Below are 13,098 nucleotides of genomic sequence, written 5' to 3' on the forward strand. Positions count from 1 at the left end.
GAAAAAGTTGCATTTATGTAACATCTTATAATGTGTCTAAGACATATCACAAAATGCTTTATTTACAATGAAATGGAATGAATATTGTTAGCAAAGAAAGAATATTAATTTTTATAATGCTTTTCACAAATCAAAGCACTTTACAGTCAATGATGTACTTTTGAGATGCACTCACTTTTGTAACATAAGGGAGTGCGGTGAACAAATTGCAGACAGCAAATTTCCACAATCAACAATGTGATAACAACTGGATATTCTGTTTTAGGGAGGTTGAACGATAACTGCTGCCAGGATGCCAGGGCAAATTCCCCTGCTGTTCTTTGATTAGTGTTATGGAATCTTTTAGAAAGAGGGGGCAGTCTGTCTCTTGGTTTAACACCTCATCCAGAAGACACCCCTGGCAGTGCAGCACTGCAATGCTACTGCATTGGAGTATTAGCCTAAATGTTGTGTTCAACCCCTTGAAGTGGATCTTAGATCCACATAATTCTGAATCAGAGGCCAGAGTGCTATCATGGAGTTGATTGGCAGCCTTTTTAGCACACTGTAAGGCACAACAAACAGCAATCAGTTTGCTGACTGAGGACAATATGTAGGCCAGAATGCTAGTACAGCTCTCTCTTCAAATAGTGCAATAGAAAGAAAGAAAGAAAGAATTTGCAGTTACATAGCACCTTTCATAATTTCAGGACATCGCTAAGAGCTTTACAACCAATGAAGTACATTTGAGATGTAGTCACTTGTTATAATGTAGGTAATGAGAGAGCCAATTTACACACAGCAAGCTTCCCACAAAAAAAATATGATAACTCCCAGAGAATCTGTTTTAGCGATGTTGGTTGAGGGATAAATATTGGCCAGGACACTGAGTGAACTCTTCTATTTTTCTTCAAAATAGTGCTGTGGAATCTTTTACATCTATCTGACAAGGCAGACAGAGTCTCGTTTTAACATCTGGTCCTAAAGATGACACCTCTGACAGAGCTGTACTAACAACTGGAGTGTGCTTAACCCTATGGAGTGGGTCTTGAACCCACAACCTTCTGATTCAGAGGTGAGATTTCCAACTTCTGAATGAACCACTAAAAAAAGGTAGGCAGGGCTTTGTGTTAACATCTCCTTTAAAGACTGGCAATGCTTGATTATGTCCTCAAGTCCTGGAATGGGTCTTAAACTCACAAACATCTGGATTAGAGGCAAGAATACTACCAAATGAACCAGCTGAGCTGTAGCCAGAATAGAGCAGTGTTGAATGACAAGTGAAATTAAGTGAAGGAGTACAAACATACGAAATAGGAGCAGGAGTAGGCCACTTGGCCCCTCAAACCTGCTCCACCATTCAATAAGATCATGGCTGATCTGATTGTAACCTCAACCCCACATTCCTGCCTACCCCCGATAACCTTTCACCCCCTTGCTTATCAAGAATCTGCCTTAAAAATATTTAAAGATTCTGCTTCCACCACCTTTTGAGGAAGAGAGTTCCAAAGACGCAAAACTCTCTGAGAGAAAAAAATTCTCATCTCTGTCTTAAACAGAATGGAGAAAACTGGGAACTGCTAACTGAAGGCTGAAATCAAGTATGTTCAATTATAGCATTTTAAAAACACTTATCATGGGCAATTCTAGCTTTTGGTCAAGTGCTTGTCATTGAAATAACATTTTCTGCAATATAGTATGGGAGCCAGTTAAGTTACCTTTACTTTGCTCAATTCCTTTTTTCTTTATGGTAGTTGCAGCAGCAGCAAACCCTGTCAGCGAAGCCTCAGTAGTAGTAATAGTTACCTTGGCAGCAGTGATAGAGGTTATTAATAGTAATAGTAACCTCTGTGGGAGATGTCTCTGTAGAAATATTGGCAGTTGTTTGTGGTCATAATAGTTTCTTATGTAGAGTCGGTCTCAGTAACAGCCACTGTAGGAGAGCTAGTTGCTGTGTCGCATTTCAGTGACCTGATGTTTTAGACGCAAACATCTTTAACATCACCTTTCACTTCAAAGCAATGGCTTAAGTATGATTAGCCATCGCCCTTTAACATTTAGCAACATTATCCTCACTGCATCCCCCACCATCAACATTCTGGGATTACCATTGGCCAGAAACTTAAGTGGACCAGCCACTTAAGTATTCTGGTCATAAAAGCAGATAGGAGACTGGGGACTCTGCGGTGAGCTACTCCATACTTAACTCCCTAAAGCCTGTTCACCCCCCTCAAAGCACAATTCAGGAGTGTGATGGAATACTCTCCATTTGCCTAGTAATGAGGGCAGCTCCAACAATGCCCAAAAAGCTCGACATCATCTAGGACAAAGCAGCCCATTTGATTGGCATGCTTTTCATCAGCTTAAACATTCACTCCCTTCACTGCCGACACACAGTGGCAGCAGTGTGTACCATATACAAGATGCACTGCTGCAACTTGCCAAGGCTCCATCGACAGCACCATCCAATCCTGCGACTTCTACCACCTAGAAGGATAAGTGCTGCAGACGCTTGGGATGGTGGGTGGGGTGGGCGGTGGGGGGCTAGTGCGGGGTTGGGGTGGGGTGGGTGGTGGCATCCCATGATAAAGTGCTGGTGGAGGTATAAAACTGCCATTTGGCCTTTTAAGTGGACTCATTGATGTCCTGTCTCCAGTTGGCGGGCGGGCAAGCTGCTACCTTTCAGTCTTTGAAAATGTCCTGTGGCAGCAGGAAGATGTCAGGTTTCCATTTTGATGCCTTCTGCTACCATGTTACAAGTCCACCCAACTCTGAGCCCACCTCCAGAGGGATGGTAAAATCCCAGTCCCTGACACTACCAAACCGTTGTAAAAAAAATTTGGTTCAACTAGTGACTTTTAGGGAGGGAAATCTGCCATCCCTACCTGATCTGATCGATATGATTCCAGACCCACAGCAATGTAGTTGAGTTGACCCTTACCAACCCCCGAAAAGGCTTAACAAATCATTCAGTTATCTCAAGACCAATTAGGGATGGGCAATAAATGCTACGTATGATACCCACATCCAGTAAATGATTCTAAAAAAGCTGATTTAAACTGTAATGGTCTTATTGCAAGAACATCTCTCTGCTCAAAATATGTTACTTTGCACTACATAGATGCAAACTTTTACATTCTTTTCCTAAGTACTTATTTCAATCTCACATTAACTGTTGTGGTCAAATTATACAGTTTTTTGAAAATCAATTTATTCCAAATGTGTCTCTATCACCACTGCATTTAATTCGACCCCCTGTCTTCAATATTTTTTTTCCAGTCTTCTAACCATGTTATCCATTTCCCATAGCTTAGAATGCAAGCCCTTAAAATATTATAGATAAACTGAAATAATATTTGACCATTTCTCCTCCAGTTTTTATACTGTTTATTTTGTTTCTTTATTGGTCAGCAATTTAAGCACAATGGGGGAAACTTGGAATGCAGATTTAAACTCTCCATCTCACTCCATGGTGAAACATGATTTGTTTTTATTGTACCATGTGCACCCTGCTCTATAATCCTGGCAGCAATGACTTGAAAATTAGCAAAAAATCAACTTTGCAATAATTATCACTGCGAAAGGCACTTTACAGGAGCTTGATGGAACAAAATGCTGAACGAAAGAAAGGAGGACAAGTGACCAAGTACTTAGTCAAAGATTTTAAAGAAGGAGAGAGCAGTGGAGAGGCAGAGTAGTTTAGGAAAGGAATTCCAAAGTTTAGGAGCTAGACAGCTGAAGGCTTGGCTGCCAATGGTGGAGCGAAGGAAGTCAGGATTGGGGAATGCACAAGACACCAGAGTTGGAGGAGCGCAGAGTTCTCAGAGGCAGGAGGACGTCACAGAGATAGGGTTGAATGAGGCAGAGGTAAGGCTGAGTGAGGCCATGGAGGATTTGAACACAAGGATGAGAATTTTAAAACTGATGCATTCAAAACTGCATGGATAGGTATGATGGGTGAGTTGGTAGAGATGAGAGCAGCAGAGTTTTGGATACACTCAGGTTCATGGATCAACTTGGAGCGAAAAGCAGGGTGGGGCAGGTTTAAATTTGTCCGCTGGTGGTAATTTGAAGGGTACAATGCACCCAACAATCTGAGTGAACTTACAGACCCCATCCAGTCCATTGGTAATTACCTCATTGAAGATTTTGTCTTCTTCTACCCAGCACCACTTGTATATGGACTGGAAGGGAAATCTAAGGAGCTAGGAACTGTGCTTCACTGGCCTCCCTCATTATATGATGGATGTGTAGGGAGAAATCTAGAGTATCTGCTATTGGTGTGCCTCTCAACACTATCTGGCTGGAGTCTGCTTACATGGTGATCCCTCAATCCTCCTCCTCCTTCAGGTACCATGCCCTATAAGGGCATTGGCGATCATGGACTTCCATTGGATTGGTCCATGATTATGCTTGGCAAAGTAATGCAATGGTTTACCATTGCCTCCTGCAAATGGCTGACCAGGAAACTCTCCCACTCTTACTGCCTGCCATCAAGCATATGGGAAATATTTACAGGGTGAGAATTAATCTGTTTGGCCATGTTATGAATACACCTTCTGTGGCCATCAAGTCCTGAAGTGGGACTTAAACCTGGAGCTTCTGAACTGGAGGTAGAGACCTACTGCTGCACCACAAGACCTCCTTGCGATCCCTATCCTGCCACATTGGAGCGACTTTCTTCCCTGCCAACCCCAGGAAATTCTTTGGGAGGTGAAAAAAATGGGGAGAGCCATGCCGACTGCTGTCCCCTATTTTTCCAGCCCAACTGCCTCCAATCCAGTCTTCATGGGGATTGAGAAAATTCAGCCCCTTTTCTCAAAGTTGAAAAGCCTTAGTATCTCTGCATAACCCTATAATATAGTAGCCTTGTGGCTCTTCTTTGCACATCCTCCTGAATGTCTTCCTTGTGCCTCAGTGACCTGAAAAAGTTGAGGACTTATAGTATTCTAAAGTCTTGGCTACATTGTTCAAAATGCAATCGGCTTTGTTGATTCCTGCTCTTCATTGGTTGAACATGTTAAGCATTAATTCAATTAATGTTATTGGTCCCCTCTCAGCTTCATCCTTTAGTTATTTCAGCACCATTTATGTAGTACATGTGTTGTCCATTTTCCTTCTACTATGTTGTTAGAGAGATGGACCTGGGTGCCATAGCTTAGTTGATTAAAATGCCTGTCCAGTAAACAGAAGATCCTGACTTTGAATCTCAGTGGTGCCTTTATCCCCAACTCCCATAGGACAGACAGTGGCATAGTAGTCATGTCACTGGACTAGTAATCCAGAGTCCCAGACTAATGCCCTGGGACATGGGTTCCAGTCCTAAGAAGCAGGTGGTGGAATTTAAATTAAATTAATAGAATATCTGGAATTAAAAGCAAGTCTCAACTGTAAATCTATCATCAGTTGTCATAAAAGCTGATCTGGTTTGCTATTGTCCTTTAGGGAAGGAAATCTATCATCTGTACCTGGTCTGGCTTACATGTTACCCACAGACCCACCGCCACTGTCCTCTGAAATGGCTGAGCAAGCCACTCAGTTCAAGGGTAATTATGGATGGGCAACAAATGCTGGCCTCTCGCAATAGAGCAAACATTTCATTCAATAAAATACTGTATACATTTGCCTGCAGAGCATCTGCGGTCAGTTTGCTTTATGTGTATATATTTGTCTTTACAGATTCCTTCAACCATGATAACTCCGTCTGAGTATATATATATTTTGATTGGTCTGGGACAATTACTCAAGAATTTTCCAGTGCTTGGTTTAAAAAAAATTCTGTTACCATTATGTTATAGCTTTATTGCCAGGAAAAATGGAGCTGTAACTGTGTAACAGAATTAATGAAAACATAACTACACCATTTTGTTTTGCCACATAGCAACCTTGAAAAATAAAGAAATGCTTCTGCCACTATCTTGTTAAGAAATTAAGGTTACCTTCAGTGTTTTATGAAATTGTTGTGTGTACGGGATTCATATCCAAAAGAGACCGTTAGGGAGGGGACTAAGGACAGTAGAAATGGAGGAATGGAAGGGAAGGAAGAAAGAAAGGAAGGGAGTGAGGGAAGAAAAGAGGGATTAAGTAAGGAGAGGAGGGAGGGAGGAAAGGAGAGAAGTCTTATCACATTTCTCTGGGCATCCCTAAGTCAATGAATGAATTTCGAAGTGCAGTGATGTAGGCAAACAAAACAGTCATTTTGTGCACAGCAAGATCCCCAAACAATGAGATGGATGACTAGTTAATCCAGGTCTGCATGTTAAAATGTCCAGCTGGACTACTTTTGATCTTTGTACTGCCCAAGACCTTTTCAATATCAGTACTATGTATTAATGTATTCTAACTGTTCCTTTGATTCTTTTAAAGTCATTCACACCACACAAGCTACAACAAGCTTCTGTCAAGCAGACATCCACCAAGCTCCACAGAATCATTTTTCAAGCTGCTAAATGGTCCCTATGCAGCTAGACCTGCATACTTTGACAACGGGCATCCAAATTTCGAATCAAGCTGCCACACGAAAGTGTTGTTTTTATGGAGTAAATAGACCCTATTTACGCTTCATCATTCTGATGCACTTGGCTTTGCATGTCTCAAAAGAGGGACATTGTTTTTCCATATACTCTTGGTATGGTCATTAAAATCTCTTTCAAAAGATAATGACTGATTCAAACTACCAATCCAAAGCTTGAAGTAGGGGATTTATTTATTAACAGGAGGCAACACAAATAAGACAGGCCAGCTGGAAAGACCATGACCATGACTTTTAACTTGCTGTGTGAACAGCAAATAAATAAATGAGAGTCAATACCAACACATCACCTTGTCTTCACTTCCGACTTCAAACCAGCACATTCATTTGCAAGTACACATGAGCCAAAACTCTGGAAATAATATCAGTACCAGTGTCTGGGCTGTGTTTACATGAATGAAAGTTAGCAGCTCTAATAGAATACTTCAATATTGGTTAAACCCCAGCGCTCATTTTCCATTTTCTGCAATTACAATACATATCTTAAAAAGATATTGTGTTACAGAATTTGATAATCTGCACCTTAAATCAAAAAATCTGAATTCTTACATTCTGGAAATGTTAGATCAAAACTCAGAAAAATGCAGGATTTAAGCAGCATTCACTTCCAATTTGGTATTAACAAATTGTACAGAAACTTGGAATGAGCAAAAGTCGCTCAAAATTGCTGTTACATTTACAACTTACATGGAAGTACACCTATGTTGCAACATGGAAACAGGCCATTTGGCTCATCCATTCCATGTTGGTGCTAACCCCTACACAAGCAACTTATCTTGATCATATCTACTTACTCTCTCCCTGTTATGGCATAGCCAATGGTAAATTCTGAGCTGCTCAAATCCCAGAAGGAAACTTGAAACAACTACCACAACTGTTTTGGAATTTGTATTTTTATTTCGATATGCATGTCTTGAGCTCTCTAGTAATAAGTCCACCAAGTCTTAGAACTATTTTACAAAGCTAAATTAAACATTTATTAATAAAAAATAATTTTAAGCACATACATAGGTCTAAAAATTACTACCATGCTCCCCTAATTAATTTGACTCCCAGTTACACCCCCCCACCCCCCTCGTTAAGGAAACAGTAAAAACAATTTAGATTTTAACAGAGCCAGGCAATGCACATGATACCCTGGACAGGGATATTCACAGTGAATTCTCATAGCTTTGGTTCCTATAGGCAGCAGCTTGGTACACAGAGGCTGGAGGCTTTTCACACTTGTTAAATATGAGATTGCCTTCATCTTACACATAGCCTTCTCTCCTTTATAAATATTTTCCTCTTTGAATGTAAATTTAATTGTTTCAATATGTCTTTGGACTTTACCTTTCTAATCACAGAATCACACAATGCAGAAGAGGCCCTTTGGCCCATCAAGTGTGCACCGACATGTGAGAAACTCCTAACCTACCTAATCCCATTTATCAGCACTTGGCCCATAGCCTTGAATGCTATGATGTGCCAAGTGCTCATCCAGGGAATTTTTAAAGGATGTGAGGCAACTCGCCTCCACCACCCTCCGAGGCAGCGCATTCCAGACCGTCACCACCCTCTGGGTAAAAATGTTTTTCCTCACATCCCCCATAAACTTCCTGCCCCTCACCTTGAACTTGTGTCCCCTTCTGACTGACCCTTCAACGAAGGGGAACAGCTGCTCCCTGTCCACCGTGTCCATGTACCTCATAATCTTGGACACCTTGATCTTCTCTGCTCAGTCTTCTCTGCTCCAACGAAAACAACCCAAGTCTATCCAGCCTCTCTTCATAACTTAAATATTTCATCCCAGGCAACATCCTGGTGAATCGCCTCTGCACCACCTCCAGTACAATCACATCCTTCCTATAATGTGGCGACCAGAACTGCACACAGTACTCCAGCTGTGGCCTCACCAAGGTTCTATACAACTCCATCATGACCTCCCTACTTTTGTAATCTATGCCTCATTTGATAAAGACAAGTATCTGTTATAAAATCTGTCATTATGAAGTGCAACAGAATTAGGAGTGAAGAAATTACTCACCAAGTCTATCCCTCGTAAGGCTCCTTTAACATATCAGCATGGCTGTTAGTTCCGCATCTCAGCACTGATTTTAAAATTTATATTGGGTTTCCCTACAGTCTCCTCATCACCCATTAATATTTTCTTCCCTCTGGTAAACCAGTGTCACCTGCAGAGTGAACATCTCATAAACAAGGGTTTTCATGATGTTAATCATAAAGCAAGTGGATAAATTTCTAATGTTTACTAGTAACCATCAATATTCACAACAAACCTAAGTAATATTATTTTAGATGGTGGCTGATGTTTGGGGTGAAACATTGCTTAAGTATTAGTAGAATTTACATGAATTTTATTTCTGAGGAAAATTTACACAAATGTAAGAAACTGGATTCATTTTGCAACTTCAAATGTTTTTGTAATAGGCCTAATACCACCATATTATTACCAAAGGAATTGGTTTTATACATGACTGCAGAAGAGTAAAATTAATCCTCATCATTCTCATGTTGCTTGTATCGTATTGTAATTGGTATGTTGTTGAAATGCATGAAAATAAATATATCAATGGAAATATTTTTGAAAATGTTAAAAAGTTACCTCTCAAGGAAAATATCAGTAGCATCTGCACATGTATCTATACGTACTTCCTGGAGCACACTTAAAGCAGGGCTAGGATCCAGGAGTTAATTAGACACACAGACTGGAACTTTCTTCTCAAAAGATGTGAGGTTTATTCACCCACTGCCGTTGTACCTTTGAAGTGTACAGGCGAACAAGACTAACAAGGACTGTTTTCTAGCACACACATTCTCACACTCAGTTCCTTCCTCTCCAACTTCCTCAAACTGAATTTTATCTTCCAAAGAAGAGTCATATTAGACTGGAAATGTTAACTCAGTTTCTCTCTCCACAGATGCTGCCAGACCTGTTGAGTTTTTCCAGCATTTTCTGTTTTAATTTCAGTTCTCCAGCATCCACAGTATTTTGCTTTTGAATTTTATCACTGCCTTTTATCCTTCCAGGTTTGGAGTTGTTGCTGATTGACTTAATTGCCTTTAAAGATTTCTGTAGGTTATCATACCTTGCCTTGGTCATCCTGATAGCTTATATAATCTCTCAAAGCTGTATCCTTATAGCAAATGCTTTTGGCTCACAAATCATCCTTCCCTCCCCACTGTAACTACACCCGCACCTCCACCCCCCCCCCCCCCCCCCCCCCCCCCCCCCCCCCCCCCCCCCCCCCCCCCCCCCCCCACCCCTCCCACCCCAGTGCCACAAACACTCAGAGTCCATTTGATTCCTGTTGCAAGGCATGATATTTGGGACAGGGTATTCACATTCCAACCTGACTCAATGTTCATCTACAAAGGCATATGATTGAGGGAACAAAAAGCATTGTATAACTTGAGCATTCTTTATTCACCCACATCTTAAGGGGGTATGATCTGTTACCAGCAGAAAGTTCTCCTAATAAATAGCATTTTTGTGTCTCCCCTGCCCATTTGTTTGCTACACACTTGTCAACGAGCATAATTCCATTCTCAAGGTAGCAACTTTCTACTTAGGTACTCTGCACCTTTGATAGCCTGGGATAGTAGTGTCCTAGGCCAACATCCAATGCACCCAATCTGGATGATAAACTCCCATGGAAAATTCAGAATGGTCAGTACTGGGTCTGGGCATAAAGAGTCCCTGAGGCCCCAAATGCTGTTTTCCTGATGAGCTCCACTGGATCACATTCTCTTCCCTAGATTTGAGATCTGTCAAATGTGCTGCCCTGGTGGCAGAGTGTGGAATAAATCGTCGATAATATCAAATGAGGCCCAGCACTGTTCTTAAGTGTTTGTCTTGCCATTTCCTAATGGCTTTTATTTTGTCAAGCTGGGGGTTAATTAGTCCACTTTTGACTACATACATGCTATTTCCTTGGGTCAGCCATCAACCAGCTTTTTTTTAAGCAATCCAACTCTGCTTCTAATTTTTATTGATAGGACTCCCAGTGGTCACTGTAGATTAGAATATCATCGATGTCTGAGCAGCATATAGAGCAGGAGGCCTCAAAACCTAATCCATTAGCCATTGAAAGATGGTAGGCACCCCATACAGCCCAAATAGCATCACTGGATACTGGTATAGACCTTCAGATGGAATACAGACCATTTCCTTTGTCAAAATCAATTAATAGTATATCCTTCCCCTTCAACCACCCCCACCCTCCCCAGTGCTGTTGTAAGGTCTAGGGTGGTCAAGAATTTGGCATGCCCCATCCGTTCAATTAGGTCATACACCTCACATATGGAGTCAGTGTTAAATTTGGTGACTTTGTTTCATTTTCTAAAATTGTCACAGAATCTCTACAACCTATTTGCTTTTGGTGCCATAACTATAGGGCTTGACTATTCACTGCCTTCTACCACTGCCAACTCCAACATTGTCCTGACCTTATGGTAGGCCTCCTGTCTCTTTCCCTTGGGGATCTTTCACTGAGACTATTACCCTAGAGGCTTTATGACATCATGTTTAATATCTTGAGTTTTCTGGGTCAAGAGGTAAAAAGCATTCCCATTTCTTTAAACTAACTTTAGCAGGACAATTCACTTCCAGCTTGCTGTTTACTTCTTCAGTGAGATGGATTTCTCCCACTTGTCAGGTCTTGGTTTCCAAATGAGACCCCAGCTCAGACTTAAATGACTCCTGATCTCTCCATGATTTTTGCAGATTAGTATGACAGATCTATTCCTCCTGTCTTCTCCCAGGCTGATTAATTTTCTAGTTTATGGGCACTATTTGTTCCACAATCTTGTAGAATAGCAAAAGAATAAGAACAGGAGTAACTCAGAACCAAATTCAAATTCCACCAGCTGCAATGGCAGGATTTGAAGCCATGACCTGGAACATTGGCCTGGGCATCTGGATTACTAGTCCAGTGACAATACTACTACATTACCATCTTCCCTTGCTGTACCTGCATGCTACCATTCCATGGTCCTTGTGCTAGTACTCCCAAGTGTCTCTGAAAATCAGCAAGTTACAAGTTTCATACCTTTTAAAAATATTCTGCTCTACTTCTTGCTTTCAAAGTGAATAACCTCAAACTTCCCCATATTATAATCCATCTTCCACCTCGTTGCTCACTCACTTAACCCATCCAACCTGTCTCTTTGCAGTTTGTTTCTCTCCTGCCCACAGCTTACATTACCACCTAGCTTTGTATCTTCAGCAAACTTTGCACTGCATTTTACTCTGGCAGCCGGGCCCAGGTTGGGATGACCCGCTGCACTTGGCCCGCTCGCCCGACAGCCATTTAAGAGTTTTCAGGTCTTTAATTGGCTTGCGGTGGGACTTCTTCCCCCTTTCAAGAGGAAGTTTTGCCTCAGAGGACTTCCTCAGAGAGTTGCTGGCCAATCAAATGGCTGGCAGTGCTCTTGTCCAAGCAACGCCAAACGCCAATGGGAGACATGGCCACTGCTGGGGCTATAACAGTCCTCGAGGAAGGCATTCAGCAATGGAGCCCAGATGTGAGGTGAGTCTTGAATCTCACTGGGGCCAGGCTGGTAGGCTCCAGTGATGGAGTGAGAGATGGACAAGGAGGATTCAGTGGAGGGAGGGAGTTGACAGGTCAAGGGGGGAATGCAGGGCGGAAAGGGACCTCTGATGGGCACAGGGATGCCCAACCAGGAAGCACTCCCTCCCCAGCCCAGCCACCGTTGACTTGGCATGGACGTCTCCTGCTGCAGGAAAAATGTCCCAGTGGCGAGGGGAGGAAGTCCTTAAGTAGCTATTAATTGACCACTTAAGTGCCTCAATTGGCTCACAGGGATGGGATACCCAATCTCTCCATCTCAAGGGTGAAATACCCAGGGGGCCGGTTTGCAGGTGATGAGCGCAATGTTGTTGCCATGGCGCCCAATTTTACTTGCCCCACCACCACCCCAGCTTGCCAGCCTGCCCCAGGAAGGATCCTAAAATTTCGGTTTTTGATACATTACTCTTTGCATCTTTGTCTAAGCCATTCATACAAATTTGAAAATCTGAGGCCCTAGCACTGATCTTTGCAGCACTCCACTAGGCATTGCCTGGCAACTTGAAAATGCCATGTTTATCCCTACTCTCTGCTTCTTGTCTGGTAACCAACCATCCATCCATGTTAATATAGTACTCCAACTCCGTGAGCCTTTACCTGGTGTATTAACCTTTTGTGTGGCACCTTATCGAAAGCCTTTAGGAAATCTAAGTATACTTCACCTGCTGGTTCCCCTTTATCTAGTCTACTGGTTAAATCATCAAGAAATTAATACATTTCTCAAACACAATTTTCATTAATTTTTCAGTCTTCCCTAGACTCAGGGGAGGTACCAGAGGACTGGCGAATTGCAAACATTACACCCTTGTTCAAAAAAGGTTGTAAGGATAAGCCCAGCAATTACAGACCAATCAGTTTAACTTCAGTGGTGGGCAAGATTCTAGAAACAATTATTTGGGCTAGAATTAGTAGTCACATGGAAATATATGGGTTGATAAGGAAGAGCCAGCATGGATTTCTAAAGGGGAAATTGTGTTTAACTAACTTGCTGGAGTT

At 41.9% G+C, this 13,098-nt stretch overlaps 1 protein-coding gene across 1 annotated transcript in view; it reads left to right on the forward strand.

Moving 5' to 3' along the window:
* The window catches only part of LOC121282283 (T-box transcription factor TBX22-like), a 122,646-nt gene extending 116,193 nt beyond the window's left edge, over positions 1-6,453 (forward strand). The window contains exon 8 of the mRNA XM_041195928.1: positions 6,346-6,453. Within this exon, the coding sequence (XP_041051862.1) occupies positions 6,346-6,428 (83 nt within the window). The 3' untranslated portion in view covers positions 6,429-6,453. The remainder of the gene's footprint in view (positions 1-6,345) is intronic.
* The last annotated feature ends 6,645 nt before the right edge of the window (positions 6,454-13,098 follow it).

The sequence above is a fragment of the Carcharodon carcharias genome, chromosome 9 (assembly GCF_017639515.1).
Source record: "Carcharodon carcharias isolate sCarCar2 chromosome 9, sCarCar2.pri, whole genome shotgun sequence".
In the NCBI taxonomy this organism is placed as follows: Eukaryota; Metazoa; Chordata; class Chondrichthyes; order Lamniformes; family Lamnidae; genus Carcharodon; species Carcharodon carcharias.